The 21,334-nt window shown below is 36.0% G+C and overlaps 1 protein-coding gene across 1 annotated transcript in view; it reads left to right on the forward strand.

The window, feature by feature from the left end:
• Window positions 1-21,334, forward strand: part of LOC146005238 (N(4)-(Beta-N-acetylglucosaminyl)-L-asparaginase-like) — a 36,566-nt gene that overhangs the window by 5,900 nt on the left and 9,332 nt on the right. The window contains exon 2 of the mRNA XM_083144325.1: window positions 7,251-7,407. Within this exon, the coding sequence (XP_083000451.1) occupies window positions 7,251-7,407 (157 nt within the window). The remainder of the gene's footprint in view (window positions 1-7,250; window positions 7,408-21,334) is intronic.

Raw genomic sequence — 21,334 nt, forward strand, 5'->3', positions numbered from 1 at the left:
ATGTTGTAGTGTAATATTTTATTTTCTTTTGCTGCCTCCATGTAGCTCTGTGTTTACAATTTGCCACATTGTTTTAGATTTTTGGAATTTATGATGGTATTCTCATTGTGCATTTGCTTAGCCTTTTTTATTATTTTCCTATAGATTGACTTATACTTGTGGAAATATGTTTCAAAATCAGCTGTGGCATCTCCATCTTTCCTGATTCTGCTTAGATATCTCATTCTTTCACTAGATTTAATAATTCCAGGTGTTATCCAGTGGTTCTTTTGGGTTGCTGAAGTTCCAACTTGTTTCTTGGGAAAAGCTATTTCGAAATAATAAGTGAACGTTTTTAGAAATGACTTATATGCTTCATCTGTATCATTGGACTCATGAATATCACTCCACGTTTCTTTGCTTAATAAATAATGAAAATAATTAATATTTTGTTTGCTGAATGACCTTCTGCTTACAACTTGTGTTTCATTTTTGGTACTGTGTTTTGGATTAGTCACTGTGGTTGGTGATAAAGAAAACATTTGAGCTTGATGGTCAGAGAAACCTGTGTCAAATACAGATGTCTCACAGTTACATAGGTGTTGGTTTATGAGTATTTGGTCAAGTGCACTTTCTGTGTATTTGGTGATTCTTGTGGGTTGCTTGACCATGTGTTCTAAATTATACATGTTAAGGAGTGTGTTTAAATTATTGTTTAGATTTCCTTTTAGAAAGTCTATATTTAGATCGCCAATAACTGCTACAAGTTTGTTACTCTGTTGGTAGTAATTTAAGATGATATCCAGGTGTTTTATGAATATTTTTAAGTCGCTGTCTGGGGTTCTGTATATATGTACATACAATAACCAGTTTATGTTTTGGTAATTCCATTACGCATGCTTCGAAATGTTTTTCTAAATTTAGATGCAAAAATTTTGTGCACTCATTTGCCTCTATGTCATTCTTTACATATATACATGACCCTCCCCTACTTATGGTTGGCCTAGCATAACTACATATGAGATTATAACATGGGATATTTATATATTTGAGTTGTTCTTGCTTTAGCCAATGTTCTGTGAGGCATAGTGCATCTATTTTTTCTGAGAAATTTGATAGGTGGATTTCTAACATAATTTTCTTATCCGTATTTAAGCCTTGAACATTTTGATGGAATATGTTCAAGGTTTCTGACTTTTTAGAGCTTACCATACCATCCAGTGTTCCAGTCACTTTACCCATAAAAAAGTATTATCATGTGTTAATGGTACTTTTTCCTCCCTCGTAGATTTTCGAAGGGTACCTTTATTGTTTTCAATTGTTTTTTTTCATTTTCACCATTTCCTTTTATTGTGGTTACATTGCCTACACTGACACTAATTTTTTCTTCACCTTTTACCATATCATCATTTTTGTTTGGAGTTACGAGGTTAGTATCACACTGCACTTCACACACTTTACTTTCTGGTTTTTCCTTAAGAGGGTACACTGATTTCTGCGAGGGTTGTGTATTAGTAAATAGTGCATAGAGATTATCACACAGAAGTGTTTTCCCTTTTCCGTTCAGATGTTGGCCATGGTTTGTGTGGCCATCTCTTCCAATTTCACTAACGCTTAGCATTTTTGCTGTTCACTTCAGCATATATTATAAGAATATCACCAGTTTTATAGCACTCTATTTGCCTCACTTTTCCATTAACAAAATAATCTAAACTTTTGTACGCTTTGAGTTTGCCGTGCACGTACTACCCATAGTGTACATGAGATACTTGTATATGTCTGCTTATACAAATGGCGGTGACAATGACACATGTTATCTATTCAATAATCTGCACTGCAGTTGATCATCCAAAGGATTCATTCAGTAAGTCCACTACTTCATTAAAACTTTAACAAATACCTTTCTTCACAAATTGCACAACCGATAGAAACAAGTGCTATTTCTTATTCGTATGCATGCGTATCTGTACTGGAAACAACAGGGACTGGCCTAAACCGGATGTTCACCAATGTTTATATTTACATTTTTAACACATTCTATATCATCTAATTTTGATTCATGCTTGAATGGATGTCCAAAAGATTGTACATACTGTAAAATTAAGTTTTATTCAACTGGACAGTTTCAAAACCATGCATGGTTATATCCATATCACTTATGGGTAACAGTTTGATCTGGGGAAAATGCATTTCTCCAATTTTACAGGAGAAACTACTTACGGAAATGAGTTTCTGTGGCATTTTCAAAGTTTGTGTAGGTATTTTCTTTCATCGTTGAATCTATTGGACCAGGAATTCATGCATTTTCGAAGAGAAATATATCTCCGATGCACAATTGTCGTTCTTCCTCTACATGGATTGGATGTTCCGTACGTTTGATGACGTAACCCCCTGTCAGTGTTTCCAACCATGCCGTTGTTTTGCAAGAAGTGAAGGTGATTACTTTTTTTGTTTTGAAAGCTGTATCGCATTGTTTTACAAACAAAATTTTAACTATGCTTGCCTAATCTAACCGAACCTAACCTTGCCGGAAATGGTTTGTGGGGCATTTTTCGATTAAGAAGGTTGGAAACACTGCATACCTACTGATGATCCACGATGCACCAAACTGTGCCCACCATATTGTGTCTTACGAAAGCGAGAAAGGAACTAGAATAAATACTTGTAATGTGAAAAATTGAAATTATTTTCGTGAGAAAAGAAAAATCCCACCTTAACCCTTAAATGCATAACATTACCGTAACGCTCGACATTCGCACACGTTCGTGCTAGAGGCTTGTCTATATTGAGTGTGTAGGCAAACCTAGTGCCAGAAGTCACTCTAGGAAGCATAAAGCTTGCATTTGAGACCATTTGTTTCGGTCCAGGTAATGGCATTGTTGCGAGAGGATATATTTGTTTTGACCTTCAATTTTTTTATTCAATATGTCATACACTGGAAAGTAAATATAGTGTTTTTATCAGATTGTCCTTCATTATGTTTTCAGCATTTAGTAAACACATGTAATTAAAGACTTATAAAGTTTTCTGTTCAAGAATTTGCATCCCTTGCTGGATTTTTCCTCATAACGATCAACTCAATACGAAGTTTTTATGACAAGTGAATATTCAAGAATGATAAACAATACGTATGGGAATATAAAGTAATCATTATGTACTAAATAGATACCTGAGCACCTTTAGCTCAGAAAATGTGAGATCTATGTAAAATCGATCTATAATATTTGTATTATTTTAAAAAATAATCAAATTTTGAAAGTAATTTTGTTAATTAAAAAATTTCCAAGTTTTCAATAATAAATCAACTTGTAGGGGTACCATATGGTCTTCCCCATACTCCTTATCGCAGAAAAGATATGCAAAGTGCTTAGGAAAGCGGGCATTAAAACTTACAGGAACGGAGGGAGAAGCATCTTAAGAATAGCAAAGAATGCAAACAAGAAAAAGGAAAACAGAGAAGAGGAAGAGGAAGGGATTATCTATGAAGTGAAATGTAAAGAATGTCAGAGGGTGTACATAGGAGAAACGAAAAAGAGGCTGAAAGACAGGTTGAAACAACATAGGGATGATGTACGACTTAAGAGAGAGAGAAATGCGATATTTAAACACACGAGAGAAACAGGACATGACAGAGTGGGATGAGGCTAAGCAGATAGGAAGGGAGAAGAGAATACTAGTGAGAAAATGGAAGGAGGCCAAGGAAATAGAGAAAAAAGGTGAAGATGACACAGTGAACTGGAATGGGGAACTGAAGATAAACAAACAATGGAAGAAGGTATTAGAAAGAGTGGAAAGGACAAGAGAGAAGAAGAATGAAAAAAGTAAAAAGAGCGTGAGATAAAGAGTCCAACCACATTCCAGATGAAAGAAAATGTTTAGCTAAATCGCCTGTCAGGTGAAAGTACAGTTGACAAGGGAAGGCCATCTGCTAGAATGTTCCAGGAAAACAACTTTCTAATAGTCTGGAGGGGAGTAATTTTTGTGTATATATATCATCCTGTTTTGTACCTTGTTACATTTGTACTTGGTACAGAGTCTGAATTGAAGAAGACCTTGCTAGAAGGTTGAAACGTTACGTTTAGTTTATGTGTTATAATAAAATAAATTTCTGCTTTGGTCAGCTTATTGAGTTCTTCATATCATGGAAACAAGGCTTAATGGTGTTATAATTGCACAACAATATACTGCACAGCTGCCACTTTTTTACCTTGTAAAGAATCTCCACTTCGCTGTTTCATATTAACATCCATAACTTAACCGGATGTACGAGGGGAACCAGGTGCACATGCTTAGCAGTAGCTCCATCTTTAACACTGTCCATATGGTCATTCCAGCATTACATGTGTGACATTCACACATAAAATGTAAAATTTTCATAATGAACCATGGGCATCGCCAGAAATTTTTGTAGTTTGTCAATCAATTGATCAAAACTTATACTAAAGATAATAACAATTATAATTATTATTTTCATCGTGCTTATAATTTTTATTATAAAATAATAACTATTATAAACTTAATATAATAAATTAATTTTATACCAAATTTATTATTACTAATACTACTGTTGTTATTTTTTAAACTAGGAGGAAATTTTAGCCATAATGTTTATGTTGTGTGACTTCTTGCCAGTGCCGGATCTACAAATCTTGGGCCTCCCCGCAAAATATTAACAAAGGCCTCCCTCTACCTACCTACCTTTACACACACACATACACACATTTATATATATATATTCACATACATACCTAGGTACATACATACATACACATATATAATGTATGTGTGTGTATGTAATTCTTGATATCATGTTGATACAGTCACTTATGAGGGTGATTAAGGGTGTTATGTCCCTTAACACCCCCTATAAAAAGTGAAGGAGTTAGGCTGGGTACAATTGGTCATGATAGAAACAGGTTAGGCTTAAGGGGAACCACTTTGGTGTGTACCAAGCAGACGTCTGCCATATTGAATTGAACTCAATTTTTTTTAAAATGGGAAGGGTTGTTGTGATATACGATATGACACTGTGTTCTCACACCTAAAAAATTATACGTTCTTTACAATCATGCAGTCGAAACTTTTTCCTTAATAAAAATAGGTTGAAGAAACCTTCACCACTGCATTTCTCATGAAATTCTAGCCCGATTTGATTCTAGTCTGACTGCTACGCGGGAAACCTGAGGTGGGTGATGTAAGGTTGGAATGTTTTCAGCTTTGCCCCGCATAAAGCAGCTCGGCCCACCCAGCCTCAAATCAAATGGGTTAAAGACTGATCTCATCACCTCCAAGATGGCCACCATCGAAAATAGGTGGTGCTCAACCCCCACATGCCATGGTGCTATATGAACAGGGAACTTTAACTTTACCTGTATATATTGTATTAGTTTCTGTACCCCTGCGTAACTACGTTTATTTTTTACACACACATATACGAACCCTCTACTATGTCAATGGCTGAGGCCCCCCTACAGGGCTACCTGCCTCCCTCCCTCCCTGCACTGCGGGGTTTTGCGGCTTGTATATCTGGCATTGCTTCTTGCATAAAATTCTAATTTTTGAAACCATTTATTCTTGGTTTAAATATTAGAATATGAAAACATTAACTGGCCCATGTATTTTACACTTAATTTTTTCCATTTTACGCATTCTGTACTTCATTCTATGCGAGTAGTAACTAAATTAATGTTATTTCTGTTATTAACAATAGAATTATCAAGCTTTCTGATTGTTTGTGACTCTCAAATGATGCAAATTTCCAGGGCAAGTTGACAGACCTGTTCGACCCTCCCGACCCACATGTAATGAAATATTTTGTGGTATCTGCTAACAAATGAAAAAAAAAACCTTGGGTATGAGGACATAGCCTGAACATATGAAAGGCATTAACGAAAATGTGTTACTTGGGTCATGCTTTAAGCCTGTATGAAACTTTAACGTCATTTGTCTGAATCATATAGGCTACAGATGCTAATAATTTTTGTTCGTGACATATTCAAGTTATATGCATGCACAAACATTTAAACCTTAATGCAATTAAAAATAATAATTATTTCCAGATGACAGTGGAATCCCGATTTTATGTTCCTCGGTTTTACATTTTCCCGCATTATAGTACATCCAATATTCACGGTCGCAATAGAGCAAAATGCTATAAAATTTTCCTCAAGTTTACATTTTCACACATTTTAAGTTTTTTCAGCTTGATCCCCTGAAAAACATAAAATCGAGGTCCCACTGTGATTCATTTTGTTATTTATTTGGAGTAGGACCACTTTTAGTGGAATGCTCTTCTACTATGTCTGAAGTACCATTTTACACAGGTTATTTACTTATTATTTTGGCAAGTTTATAAAGTCTAAGAGTGACTGCTTGTTGGAGCTTGAGTTTTGGTTGTAATTCTAGCTTTTGTAGTCATTGGCATACTCCATGAGCAGAATACTCAGATACAAAAATTAACTTACTTGCCTTATGTACTCGGGTCATCATCATCATCCTTCGTCGTTTTCCGCCTGCATTGGCATAGAAGTCAAGCCTCTCCAATTTTTCCTGATCTTCCACCACTCCACTCTTTCCACGGTGTTCCAATCTTGTCCTCTTCTAACACTCCACTATCTGCTTTTTCCACCGACATCTTTTTATCTCCCTTGGCCTTATTCCCACTCTTTGTGCATGGTAAGCTCTTACTGGTAGTCTTTCTGCATTCATCCTCTTCATGTGTCCGAACCATCTCATCTGTGCCCAATCTATCCTGTCCTGAAGCTTCCCCACCCCCACTGTCTGTCAGATCTCCTCATTCCTTATTCTATCCCTTCTAGTCTTCCCCAATGTACTCCTTAAAAAATTCATCTTCACTGCCTGCATCTTTCTTTTGTCTCTCTCTGTCATTGTCCAAGTCTCTGCTCCATACATAATTATTGGCACATAGTATGTGTTGTATATTACCTTCTTGCATTTCATAGGTAGGTACATCCCAGTTCCATATTAATCTTCCGAACACTTCGATATAGTCCACCACCCATCCAATCAGGTACTCTGGTAACAAGGAGTATTTAATTATTTCCTCATTTTATGTTAAAATTTTGAACATGAAGTGTGTATTAGATACCATCTTGCTACCTGTTTGTGGTTATATTATCTTACATTTTTTAAACATTAATTGTCCTGTCCATGAGAATAGTTGTGTTCACATAAAGTATGTTAATTATTATAACTGCTATTTTATACTTGTGAAATGATTTTTATTTCTCGTTATTGATTTTTATGTCCAGCATGGGAAGTAATACACGACAAACATTTGTCAGCTTTGGATGCTGTGGAACAAGGCTGCTCAGTATGTGAAGATGAACAATGTGATGGAACTGTTGGTTATGGAGGAAGTCCAGATGAAAATGGAGAAACTACATTGGATGCCATGATTATGGATGGGTGAGCACAAGTCTCCAAATTTTACGTGTCTGCTTGAGATAGGTTATCGTTTGATAAATGCTTTTCTCTTTTAGTTTTTCATCATACTTTATGCAACCATTTGAGACAGACATTAAATAAGGAGGTGAATAAACCATTTACTTTTTCATTGAATATTTGTATTTTTTACGGATGGGTAAACTGTTGGTTATCATCAGTGGTAAATTTTATTCCAGTACTTTGTTGATAGCACGAAAATTCTCATATATGCCACTTAGATCCATCTTTCACAAACAAACAAAAAGTGGCACACAAAATGATGAACCATTTATATTTAGGTTTTTATTTGTTCCATATCAGACAGATGTAGTACAAACTAGTCATTTGCAATTGTAGCCCACCCACCATAAGAAATGCAAAGCTCAGAATATAAGGGTTGGGAGGATCTTTAAGAGATTAACATTATTCTTCTGGTAGGGATTTTGCATACTAATTAAGTTGTTACCATATTTTGTACATGTTTGATAGAAGACAATTAAATGTGCAGTTAACAATAACAAAGGTATATTAAATGTAGTTGGATACTTACTGAATATTTAGTAGAAACGACAGAAATCCAACACAGTACATCTCTATCAGCCTGGATAGGCTGGGTAGTCAGCAGTCTGGCCTTTGGCTGAGGGTGACTCAACTCATCCTTCATCAACACATATCATGTTGCATAATCTGTCTGGTCAGGATCGGGAAGTAGAAGATGGTCAGGGCAGGACTGTCACATTGCCTCAAGGAAGTTGGACACTGCCATATAGCATCCTTGGCAAGTGGAGTTGATAATAACAAGGATCCGGGAATATAGCGCAGTCAATAAAGGTTTCATGTCGGTAATCATTCTGTAAAAGCTGAATTGTCGTCAGTTGTTAGAACACTACGAGTAGTGTAAAATTCCAAAAGTCCCCGCCCCTACTCGTGGTGCTTCCCCCCAGTGCCCCCCAAAACATCAATTTCGCAGACTGAGAGTTATTGACCAATCTTGTTTTAGTCTTAATCCTCATTAAATGGGCTACAAAAAAAGATCCTGTTTAATTTTTCGATAATATCTGTGGTTTTCCAGTAATCTAAAAAATAATGCGCAAAAATAATTTTTCTAGTACTTTTAAAGTTTTTGTCTTTTAACTTTTGAACAAATTAAATTACAAGAAATTGTTTTGAATAAAAGTTGGAGCCTATTTTATAAGCTTTAAAACTATATAAGTTTTAATGTATTTTAATGAAGGGTACACCATAAAATGTGTGTGCGTAGGAAGGTAGTACCAAAAAAGTCTCTCTATCACAATCCGGCAGTTAAGTACGGAATCATTGACTTTTTATTAAAACAAAGAGACTTGGTAGAATTAATTGTTGTACCACCTAAGATATGTTCAGTCGAATAGCCAATCACCATCTGCATTCTGACGTCTAGCATATTGGATTATTTGATTTGATATATCTCTGGAACGGTGCCACCTATCAATGTCCATTTTTTTCTTCAGAAATGTTTCAAATAGTGCAAACTTCAATAATATATTAATATATCTATTTTTAAAAAATAAAAAATAGTAGTTTTGTAGATAAACTCACTATTTATAATACTTTATTTATAATGGCATGTTGAAAGTCTTAATAATTCTCGAACTAAACAATAGTATTTTATATCTTGTAAGATTACGAGATATTTGTTAGAAGACTTTAGGCGAACTGAACCCTTAATATACAATTTTTTATAATTATAAATTTACCTCAAATAATATTTTTAAAGGAATTGCAATTTATACACAACCTAATTTGATTTCTGAAACTAGAAGTTATTGAAATGTTTACAGTATTAAATTGTTTTATTATTTTAAAGACAAACACATATTCATTGTAATTGATGTTATGAAAATACTGAAATTTGTTTTACAAAATATTTTGATATGATTTTCTCATTATATCAGTTCTCTTTTTGATCAGATCTTCGATTGAAATTCTACATTTGGATAATGTAGTGGTGTAGACAAGATTTCCCATTCAACACAAAACACCTATACTCTATCCCAAAAATCTCTGGAGCAAGGTCATGCATAATGGTAGAGAAGGGGAGAAAGAGGGCAGAGCAAAGCAGTACATGCTGATGCAAACAGCTGGTAAGTGCCGTCCCTTTTCCCCCTCCACAGAATCCTGTCTTCTTGCAAGTTTTTATTGGTCGAACCCTTTCGAGTTACTACTTACGCAGAGACTTATTTTCGTTCTCTTGCTCCATAGATTCCAGGGACAGAGTATTGTACCTCGTGATTGGTGTATTACAGTTGTAAAGAAACTGCGGGTCAGCACGGAACTGGATTCCTAGTAAAGAGAGAAATGGTAAAACATGTACTAGGGTTTGAACCGTGTAGTGAAAGAATATCTAAACTTAGAGTGAAAGGAAGGTTCTGTAATGTGACATTTATAAACGTGTATGCTCCAACAGAAGAGAAAGATGATGACATTAAAGATAAGTTTTATGAAGAACTACAAGTAGTGCAAGATAGAACCCCGAGACATGACCTGATAGTCCTCTTGGGAGATTTAAATACAAAAATAGGAAAAGAGGATGCATATAAAGAAGTAACAGGTAAACATACATTGCATGAGATAACCAATAATAATGGAGTATGCAACTATGCTATTGCAAATAATATGACTGTAATAAGTACACAGTGTGAACGTAAAAAGATACATAAAGGTACCTGGGTGTCCCCAGATGGGAAAACTACCAACCAAATTGACCATGTTTTAGTAAACGAACATAAAAAGGAAATGGTGCAGGACGTAAAAACAATGAGGGGTCTGAATTGTGATTTGGATCATTTTTTGGTCAAGGCAGTAATTAAACAGAAATTAATACCTGTACGAAAAAGTATTCCAAGACAACAGATAAAATGGAATAAAAGCAATATGCATAGTAAAGCAATTCTGAAACAATATAGAAAAGAAATGAGCCAAAATTTGGAAAACTTTATTGATACTCAAGATATAAATGAAGATTGGAAACAACTCAAAGAAGTCATTCTGAAAACAGCAATTGAAGTAATACAAAAGCAAGATGGAAAACCAAGGAATGAATGGTGGGATAATGAATGTAAAATGGTAATAAATCAGAAAAATGCTGCACAACAAAGATGTTTACAGAGACACACAAGGGCAAATTGTGAAGAATATGACAAAAAAGGAGAATTGCCGACAATGTATGCAGAAAGAAGAAAAAAGAATGGATAAATGATACAATCAAAGAGATTGAGGAATACCATAGAAGAAAGGATTCAAGAATTTTTTTAAGGCTGTGACATCTCATGTAGGGAACTACACTCATGCAACTTCATTATGTAAAGATGCATCTAGAGAATTAATATCTGAGAAAGAAAAAGTATTACTCCGTTGGAAAGAGTACTTTCAGGAATTATTAAATTGGGAATACTTACCGTGTGAAGATGAAATATCCGAAAAATTGGAAAATGATACTGAAACTCCAATACCAACATATGAGGAGGTATATAAAATCATAAAATCCTTAAAAATGAATAAGTCACCTGGTTCAGATAATATCACAGCAGAACTGATAAGACATGGAGGTTATATGATAAAATTTATAATTTGATACTCAACATATGGAATAAAGAGGAAATGCCACGAGAGTGGTTACATGGTATCATTTGCCCAATTTTTAAAAAAGGAGACAGGTTGCAGTGTAATAACTACAGACCAATTACGCTTTTGAATGTCGCATACAAAATCTTTGCAATTCTTCTACAAAATAGAATCTAGGAAATTACAGAAAACAAATTGGGCGAATATCAAATGGGATTTAGACCAAATAGATCTACAGTTGACAATATATTCATACTGCAACAAATATTTGAAAAATGTTATGAATATAATATTGAACTGCGTAACATATTTATAGATTTTATGCAAGCATTTGACTCAGTAAATAGAAATATAATTCCTACATGTCTAAAGAAAATTAATGTTCCAAACAAACTAATAAGATTAATAAAGATGACATTACAAAACACTACAGCAGTAGTAAAAGGAAACAATGATTTTAGTCAGAAATTTGCAATAAATAGAGGAGTAAAACAAAGAGACCCATTATCAGCAATTTTATTTAGCATAGTCATGGAGGAAATAATTCAGAAGTTCATTTCAACAAGATTAAGACAGGTCTGTGCATATGCAGACGACATAGTAATTACTACAAGAACTAAGCAATCAATGGTGGACTCACTAGTGAAACTAAAGCAACAGGCAATGAAATATGGATTAATAGTGAACGAAAAAAAGACAAAATATATGAGGTGTACAAGAAGAAAAATCCAACAACAAAAAGAGGATATAGATACAATGCACATAGAGCAGGTACAGTCATTTAAATATCTCGGGTCAATAGTAAATGGAAACAATGAAATTGAAGAAGAAATTAAAGAAAGGATTGCAGCTGGAAACAGAGCATTTTATGTGAATAAGAGGATATTCCAATCCAAACTAGTTACCAGAAAAATAAAATTAAAGCTGTATAAATCCATAATAAGACCTGTGGTTACATATGGCTGTGAAACCTGGGTGCTGAAAGAAGATATAATTCGAAAACTAATGATATTTGAAAGAAAGATATTAAGGAAAATATATGGCCCAACGAGACAATCTAATAATGTATGGCGAATAAAAAGAAACGAAGAGCTTGAAATATTAATAACGAGTAAGAATATAAGAAGATTTATCAAAACACAAAGATTGAGCTGGTTGGGTCATGTTGAAAGAATGCCTGAAGAAAGAATTGTGAAACAAATTTACAATTGGAGACCTATTGCTACAAGATCACAAGGAAGGCCCAAAACCAGATGGATAGACGATGTCAGAAATGACATAAGAAAACTGAAGATACAGAACTGGAAGAAATGTGTGTTGAGTACAGAAGAGTGGAAGGATGTAATTGAGCAGGCCAAAGCCCATAAAGAGCTGTAGCGCCTTATAAGAAGAAGAAGATTGGTTATAATGGTCTTGAGCGTAAATAACCTACCTCAGATTGCACAGAGATTTTAGGTATAAAGAGAAGTTTGTTTCATGAAGGCTCTTTCCCAGATGAACAGTCTCATTTAAGTTGTCATACTGAGATTTTTAAATTCCTTACTTGCACTATCTTGAGTCAGCCTCTGCTTTACAATTGACAAGGTATACATCCTTATGCAGTTTGTAGAGTGCACATGTTGAAGTCTGATGAGTACTTGCTGTAGTTCCTGACATGTCAAGCTTTATGAAATGAATTCCTTGTACCAAGTAAGAAGTACTTTTAGTTTGCTCCAAAGTTTATATCTAGCTTCTTCCAGCAAGAACACCACCATGCATTTTAAGATAGTCATTTCAACGTAGAGCCTTCCATGATGACTCTCTTATCGTCTCCATTTGTTGCCAGCCCATAACCACTGAATCCAGTACGATATTTTGAATATTTGTTGATTGCATGCAATACTTGGAACTGGCCTGGTTCAGAAGCTATATGGCTTTTTGAGTGATGTCAAACCCATGTCACATCATTAGGACTTATTTAGTCATCAGGAAACAAAAGCAGCAGTGCTGTTGCATTACGTGGATGTGTTGTTGTGTTTGAAATGCTATCCAAACTATATTGCACAGTGTGATTGCTATCAACTCATCTAAGCCAAAGAAGTTCATAACATGTCAACACCAGGTGTTTTCTTTACGTGCAATTTCTTAGCTCATCCGATCTTGAAGGCTGAAAGGTTCTGAGCTTAAGTCACTCACTCACTCTCTAGCATTCTTAAACGTGAAAGTCTATGGATGCAGCAACACAAGACTTTTTTTCATCTGTCCCTATCCTGGTCAAGATCAATCCAATCTTTTCCATCTTTACAGATTTCCTTTAGGTCCATCTCAATGTTATCCCTCCAATTTCATCTTGGCCTTCCTATTGGTCTCTTACCATCAGGTTTCCCAACAAGAATCCTGTAAACTGTTATTTCCTCTCCCATTCATGCCACATGGCCTGTCCATCTACGTCTTCTGGATTGATTTATTCTAATACTATCTGGACATGAATACAAATTATGTAGTTCTAAATTATGTAACCTTCTCCACTCACCTGTTTCCTCATCCCTTTTAGGTCTAAATATTTTTCTAAGGATTTTATTTTCAAATACTCCTAATTTATGTTCCTCTTTTAATGTAAGGGATCAAGTTTCACATCCATATAATACTACAGGCAAAATTACTGTTTTGTATATTAGTATCTTAGATATTATACGAGAGAATAAAAGTTTATGAAGAGAAAAGTGTTCTGAGCTTAAGGCTTTCCGGAAATGTATAGTTATTGGGAATCATCCCAATCTAGTATACTCGTTTTGACGTGGTTAGAATGGGCTATTTTGATCCACTTTTGTCAATATGAGGATGTTAGAATAATAAAATTTCTGTGCCATGAAATAACCTCCAGCACTTATAGTCATAGGGTTGTTATCTTTGTTGTAAATGCCTTGTTGTCAACCCAGATCAGCTGATTTCTAATGGAGAAGTGCAGAGCGACCGTTGTTCTTGGATACCTCAGTGGCTGACAATACTATGTACTTGTGGATGATAACTACAAAGAAATCATATAAAACACTGCAAGTAAACAGTACACTGGATGGAAAATCTTGCTTCCACATCATGCAAATGTAAAGGATACGATTTTGAAACCTGATCAAAGAACGAAAATGATCTCATGAAAAATTCATAACAAAATATTTTCTAAGTATTTTCACTATTTTGGTGTCACTAATTACAATGAATATGTGATTTTCTTTCGATCCATTTTCAGAAATCGAATTGGGTTGTAAATAAATAAATTGTATTCCTCTTTAAAATGTTATTAAATATCAATTTATAAATATAAAAAATCGTATATTAAGCATTCAGTACGTCTAAAGTCTTCTAACAAACATCTCGTAATCTTAAAAGATATTATACACTATTGTTTAGTTCGAGAATTATTAAGACTTTCAACTTGCCGTTATTCACAAAGTGTTATAAATACTGAGTTTATCTACAAAACTACTATTTTTTTATTTTTTTAAAATAAATTTATTAATATATTATTAAAGTTTGCACTATTTGGAACATTTCTGAAGAAAAAAACGGAAGTTGATAGGTGCCACTGTTCCCAAGATATATCAAATCAAAAATGTCCAATATGGTGGACATCAGAACGCAGATGGTGATTGGCTACTCGCCTGAACATATCTTAGCTGGTACAACAATTAATTCCACCGAGTCTCTTGCTTTTATTAGGAAGTCAATGATTCTGGACTTAACTGCCGGATTGCGATAAAGAGACACTTTTTTGGTACTATCCTCCATTTGGAGACACATTTTATGGTCTACCCTTCATTAAAATACATTGAAACTTATATTGTTTTAAAGCTTATAAAATAGGATACAACTTTTATTCGAAACAATTTCTTGTAATTTAATTTGTTCAAAAGTTAAAAGGCAAAAATTTTAAAATGTACCTACTAGAAAAAATTCACTTTTTGCAGATTATTTTTTAAATTACTGGAAAACCATCGACATTATCGAAAAATTCAACAATATTTTTTGTAGTCCATCTAATGATCATTAAGACTAAAAAAGATTACCTGTCTACGATGATATAGGTCAGTCTCTCAGTCTACGAAATTGATGTTTGGGGGGGGGGGGCACTGGGGGGAGAAGCAGCGTGAGGAGGGGTGGGGACTTTTGGGATTTTACACTACTAGTAGTGTTCTAACAACTGACCAAAATTCAGCTTTTATGGAATTATTTCCAACATTGGCTTTTTTTGTCCTTCATTGACTGGGCTAATAGGACGACTTAAAGCCATTCATAATCAACACTAGAGATGTGTCGAAGCCGATTACCGATGTATGAATATCAGCAGAAATTGACATATCAGCATGGGCAAAAATCTAATATTGAAACCAGTACCCGCAATTCTAGAGTTTTACCTTCTAAGTTTCATATTTTAATTTTGTAAGATTCATTGAAAATTAGGTTAATGGATCTTCATCACTGTGGAGTTTTTTAAGATAAAATTATTGTAGACTCTCATTCAGAGGATCAACCTACCTCAAAATCAGAAATAGAATGATGAGCATACTTGCTGCATCAGTATTCAGTGATCGAGTGTTCAGTGTTGCGGGACACATTTGCAATAAGACAAGAAGTAGGTACTTCCAGAAGTGCTTCCAGCACTTGTGTTTCTGAAGTTTAATCTGCCAGCATTAAAAGACTGCTTGTGTACTATACTGGATGTCAGTTTAGGAACCGAGCACTTCGATGTTTCTCGGCATTTTGAGGGAGCAGTCTTTCCACCCCTCGCAGGTCATCAACAGACACGGTTGGGTATCGCCGTTGTGTCCATACAGTGTTTGCAGCTTGAGTAGTTTATGACCAGGTTGAAGAATGGCTGCTTGAACGGCGGTAAACCGCATATATGCAAACAGTTACAAGTGGTCCAGAATCACCCTAAAATAAGTAGAATGGTGGCGGGATGCCTATGTAGATTATCATATCTCAGGGCAAGTAGTATTATTCGCAGCAAATAACTATTCTACTATTGAGACAGCCTAAAGTAATTATCTCCACAAACTGTAAGATTTCTTGAGTCGTACATTATTTTTCTCGATTTTGTGAAGACCAATTTTGAGAATTCTCCTTAGCATTCCGATTTGATCATAGGTGGCAACACTTACAGGCAGGTACGACCTTGGCAGAAAGGGATTCTGATTGGCACCATGTTGACAACTGACTCAAGAAGCCCCACGACCGACAGAACTCAAAGTGCTCGGATCCTACATTGACATAGACTTTAATGTTAAATCTATGAGAATATAAATGTATTGTAGGGGGATGTTGGATGAGGTGCTGGATCGAGTCACACCGAGACGTAGCTCAGTAAAATAAAGTGTAGGTTTCAAGTTTGGGTTTTGCTGAACCACTTCTGCCCTGAGTGGTATGAGTGAAGGATATTGAGAGCTGTAGTCGGTTGAATGCTACTCACCCCTTGCTTGATGGTCTGGCCCTCAGTCACTGTTGTCATGGGTGGTCGGAAGGGAAACCTGTGCCCTGGAAATGCTGATGAGACTGCTGGCCTCAATGTTGACAGTGATGGTAGGTGGCAGGAGATTCGGCAGGTGGCTTATCGCTTGTGTGCTACTTCTCCACACTCGGGCTCGCTTCTCAGCTTCTAGCTCTCTCTAGTCCAGAACCGCTGCAGTCGAACTGTGTGCTTGTTGCCTCCTTGTAGTGTTGCGATCTCTCCATCAATCTGCATTGCTGATCTCGAAGCTGTTGTGTGGTGATGCCTTGCTGATGGTGCAGAAGAATTTTTTTTTTTGCAAATCCATGATGTGGAGCCAGTGATCTCCACTATGTCACGATGAAATTCTGAAATATAAAAATCCCTGGAGATTGTAAATCATCACCACACAACACCTTCGAGATCAGCGACACAGATTGGTGGAGAGATCGCAACACTACGAGGCGGCAACAAGCACACAGGGTACTGCAGGGTGTCCCACGAACGGCGCAACTGGGAATTAAGAGTGGCGTTACTTTGTAACTGAAACCTGTACATACATAAGTCATACACCAAATGTTAGCCCTGTCCAAGTAGATATTTTTAAACATAGAAACGACAAACGGGGTTTAGTGTTGTTCATGCAGTGTTGCCAATTTGTAAGTGAAAGTGTAAATTTATTTTTCCACAAAGCATGGAAAATTGCATGTCAAACATTCGTACGGAAATTTGGACGTCAATTTCCACCTTGGGTAGGTGGACTATTTCGCCATCTATAGTTCAGAGAAGAAAACCGATCGTTTTCGCGTATAGCCAATCCTGAAATGCCTCGTAAAGGCGTACTGGTCCAAATGGGTGTTTTAAAAAAATTATGAGGCACAGTGGCAACACTGTTGATGTTTGAAGGCAACAAAATGTGTGTTTAGTGATGGTCTATGACAGTGTTCCGCAACCTTTTTTTACTCACGGCACACCCCAGACGGGCCTAGACTCACACGGCACACCAAAATGTCTGTCCCCTCAAAATCATATGAATTTTAATATAATTACGAAATATTACGTCGTTATGTAATCAATTATTATTATTATCATTGTTGTTGTTATTATTATTATTATAAAACATGAATATACTTATGCATTTATTAAAAATTTATTAACTTTAATTCACTGTAGAACACATTTCTAATACGAATTATAAAGTAAATAACTCTACTCATACCTTCAATGTGATACTTGAGCCTGCTTAGCTGCACACAGACGGCTGATTCGTGGCGGAATCATTGACAAAGCAAACCTCATTTCTTCATCGATGGATTTGAGTCTCTCTCTGATGTTTTAATTGCAGTCAACGTCGAGAAGCCCAGTTCACACAAATAAGTAGTTGAAAATGGTAATGACACATTAACTGCCATCTCGGAGATAGCCGGGTATTCACTGCTTATTGACAAATAAATTGTATCTAAAGGCACTTCGAAAAAAATTAACTTCAATGTTCTGTCTGCTTTCAAATCTGCCAGTTCCTCTTGTACTCGTAAGCGTAAATTTTTCGGAAGATATTTCGAATCTATACTGAATGGATCACGAACCCAGTCAAAATCTTCAACGCTCTCTCCAAAATATTTTTTGAAAGTCTGCTGCAAGAGTACTAAATGTTCTTTAATTAAGTCCATCAACACCTTGTTATCGTCAGCAAGGGGCCATACAGTTTAGAACATCTCTCACGATCTATTTTGATTGTCTGTATCCACAAGTTCAACTTATTAATAAATCCTTAAATCTTATCCATACTAGTCAGAATATTTTCGTTTCTACTGCAGAGCACAGCTGTGATAGAACTGAACTGAAATACTGTAATTGTTGTCTGACAATGTGTGGGTCCTTCGGCGAAGGAAAAGATCAATAAAGTTTAAGAAGCGCCGACAAACAGGCACAAAACAGCCAGCCTTACACAAAAATGCAGTGTTACAAACAAAGAACTCGCTTGAATAGCTCTATTTGTATGATTGGTGCGGGCCGCTAAAAGGGTTGCTAAAAGTCTTACGCGGCTTTCTTTTCGGTGAACACAAAGCTTGCTGCCAGTAACCCATCAAACCGGGCCAATATGACAGGCGAGAATACATATAAGATGAGCAAACTATAACAATATCGAGTAAATAAATTACATTTAATTTCTATGAAAATATAACAGTTATCAGCAAGAATAAACAAGCACCTTCTTACTTCAAATCGACAATGAATTTCTTACAATATTACAATAGTAAGTAAAAGTTCGCATCACACCTTTCACCTTGTGACGGCACACTAGTGTGCCGCGGCACACCGGTTGCGGAACACTGGTCTATGACATGGAAATACTGGAAACAGGAAAAAAAGAAAATGAAAATTATGGTGAAAAAAGTGTTACTTACCTACACCTGGCAACCATGCAATGTGATAAGAGCGCCCACCGAACGAGAACAAAAGAATCAGTTAGTTGTGTACTCATTACTGTTTGAGCCGTGCATTTCGCATTGTATGTAGGGGAAGATTAGAATTGTTCTGTGAAATGAAGTACTCTTTGGAAGAGAGGGTGTTGTGGAACATTATTTTTGTTCAAAATCGTACGCTAGTGTAAAAACTGTGTTTCGCGAGAAATATCCGAATAACAGTGTTCTAGAAAATTCGACTATATATCGACTTGTTTCCAGATTTCGTGAAACAGGATCAGTTAATGACGAACCCTACCACAGACAACCACCAGTTTTGACACAAGGTGTGCTGCAGGATGTGGAGCAGAGAATATCACAATCTCCCAGGAAATCTGTTCATAAACTTGCTGCACAGTCAGGTGTATCAAAAACAACAACTCACCGTGCGTAAAAACAATTGCACCTACGTGCATATAAGGTACAGGCTGTGCAAGAACTGAAGGAAGCTGACAAAGGTGCACGTGTAAGATACTGTCAGTGGTTTAGAAATTTTATTAGAGACAATGGTGTGAATATTTTGGATAAGGTTTTTTTCACAGATGAAGCATGGTTCCACTTAAATGGATATGTCAACAGTCAAAATTCTTGACACTGGTCAAGTAACAATCCCCTTTTGTTACATGAACAATCACTTCATCCATAAAAGATCGGTGTGTGGTGCGCGATTTCGTGGAGAAAAATAATCGGTCCATTCTTTTTCAACACAACAGTTGACGGAACAGTTATCATAGTTATCACCTTATCACATAGTTTATTTCTCTGTTGGAACGTGATGAACGTGATTGTTGGTTTCAACAAGACTCCGCAACATGTCACACGTCTAATGAAACTTTAGACATGTTGGCAGAGTTTTTTGGCGATCACATTATAAGCAGAAACTTATGGCCCAGTCGCTCCCCGGATCTGACGTCTCCAGATTTTTTTCTGTGGGGTTATTTGAAACAAACAGTTTATATTAATAACCCAAGAACACTTTATGATCTAAAAATAAACATTTGCACAGCCATTAACAATATAAACCAATCAACCTTGCATAAAGTTGCTTCCAACATGATAAAACGTGTTGATGAATGCCTCAGGGAAAATGGTTGTCATTTTCAACATCTTTTGTAAAGCTACACTGCCTGTTACGCCCATTGCATGGTTGCCAGGAGTAGGTAAGTAACACTTTTTTCACCATAATTTTCATTTTCTTTTTTTCCTGTTTCCAGTATTTCCATGTCATAGACCATCACTAAACACACCTTTTGTTGCCTTCAAACATCAACAGTGTTGCCACTGTGCCTCATATTTTTTTTAAAACACCCATTTGGACTGGTACGCCTTTACGAGGCATTTCAGAATTGGCTATACGCGAAAACGATCGGTTTTCTTCTCTGAACTATAGATGGCGAAATAGTCCACCTACCCAAGGTGGAAATTGACGTCCAAATTTCCGTACGAATGTTTGACATGCAATTTTCCATGCTTTGTGGAAAAATAAATTTACACTTTCACTTACATTTGGCAACACTGCACCCCGTTTGTTGTTTCTATGTTTAAAAATATCTACTTGGACAGGGCTAACATTTGGTGTATGACTTACGTATGTACAAATTTCGGTTACAAGTAACGCCACTCTTAATTCCCAGTTGCGCCGTTCGTGGGACACCCTGTATAAAAAAGACTTTCTGCGAAATGAAGCTAAGTTAAACAATCTATATACAGACTCTGTCAGAAATAAACATTCTATATTAGGTAAGGTAAAATGTAAAGTTCCCCATTCATACAGCACCATAGCATGATGGCACATTTAGGGTATTTGGGGGTAGGGCCCCACAACATATTCTTGATCTCGGCCAAATTGGAGGTGATGTTATCAGCACCACACTCCAGCTGCCTTTACCCTCCAGGGTTGCCCCAAGGTATCCATTTACTTGAGGCTGGGTGAGCCCAGAGCCACTTTATGCATGGACAAGGCTGGTAAAATTCCAACCTTATAACACCCACCTGAAGAATCGAACCTGGGTCTCCCGCATGGCAGACACCCTACCAACTAGACCACCATAGCTCTAAGTCTGTATTGCAAAGAAATATTTTAGTGTTTAGCTAAACTGTAGTGACATTCTTACACACATTAAAATTGTGGGCAATTGTTTGTCTTATTGCACTCATGTTAATAATCACCTCCATTTTTTTACTCTTTCTGATGAAGATACTCATTTGCAGAATCAAAACTCCAATTTTATCTGACTTCAGGTATGCCTTATTTCTGTTTATTCTTGAATGCCTATTCATGTACATTAATTTCCCTGACGGATTGATCTCGAAAATTTTGGTTCTTGGTTTGGAAATCTGATTCACGTGCAGTATTGGAAATACCTCGCTCTCACAT

The sequence above is a fragment of the Lepisma saccharinum genome, chromosome 1 (genome assembly GCF_977018435.1).
Source record: "Lepisma saccharinum chromosome 1, izLepSacc3.1, whole genome shotgun sequence".
Classification (NCBI taxonomy): Eukaryota; Metazoa; Arthropoda; class Insecta; order Zygentoma; family Lepismatidae; genus Lepisma; species Lepisma saccharinum.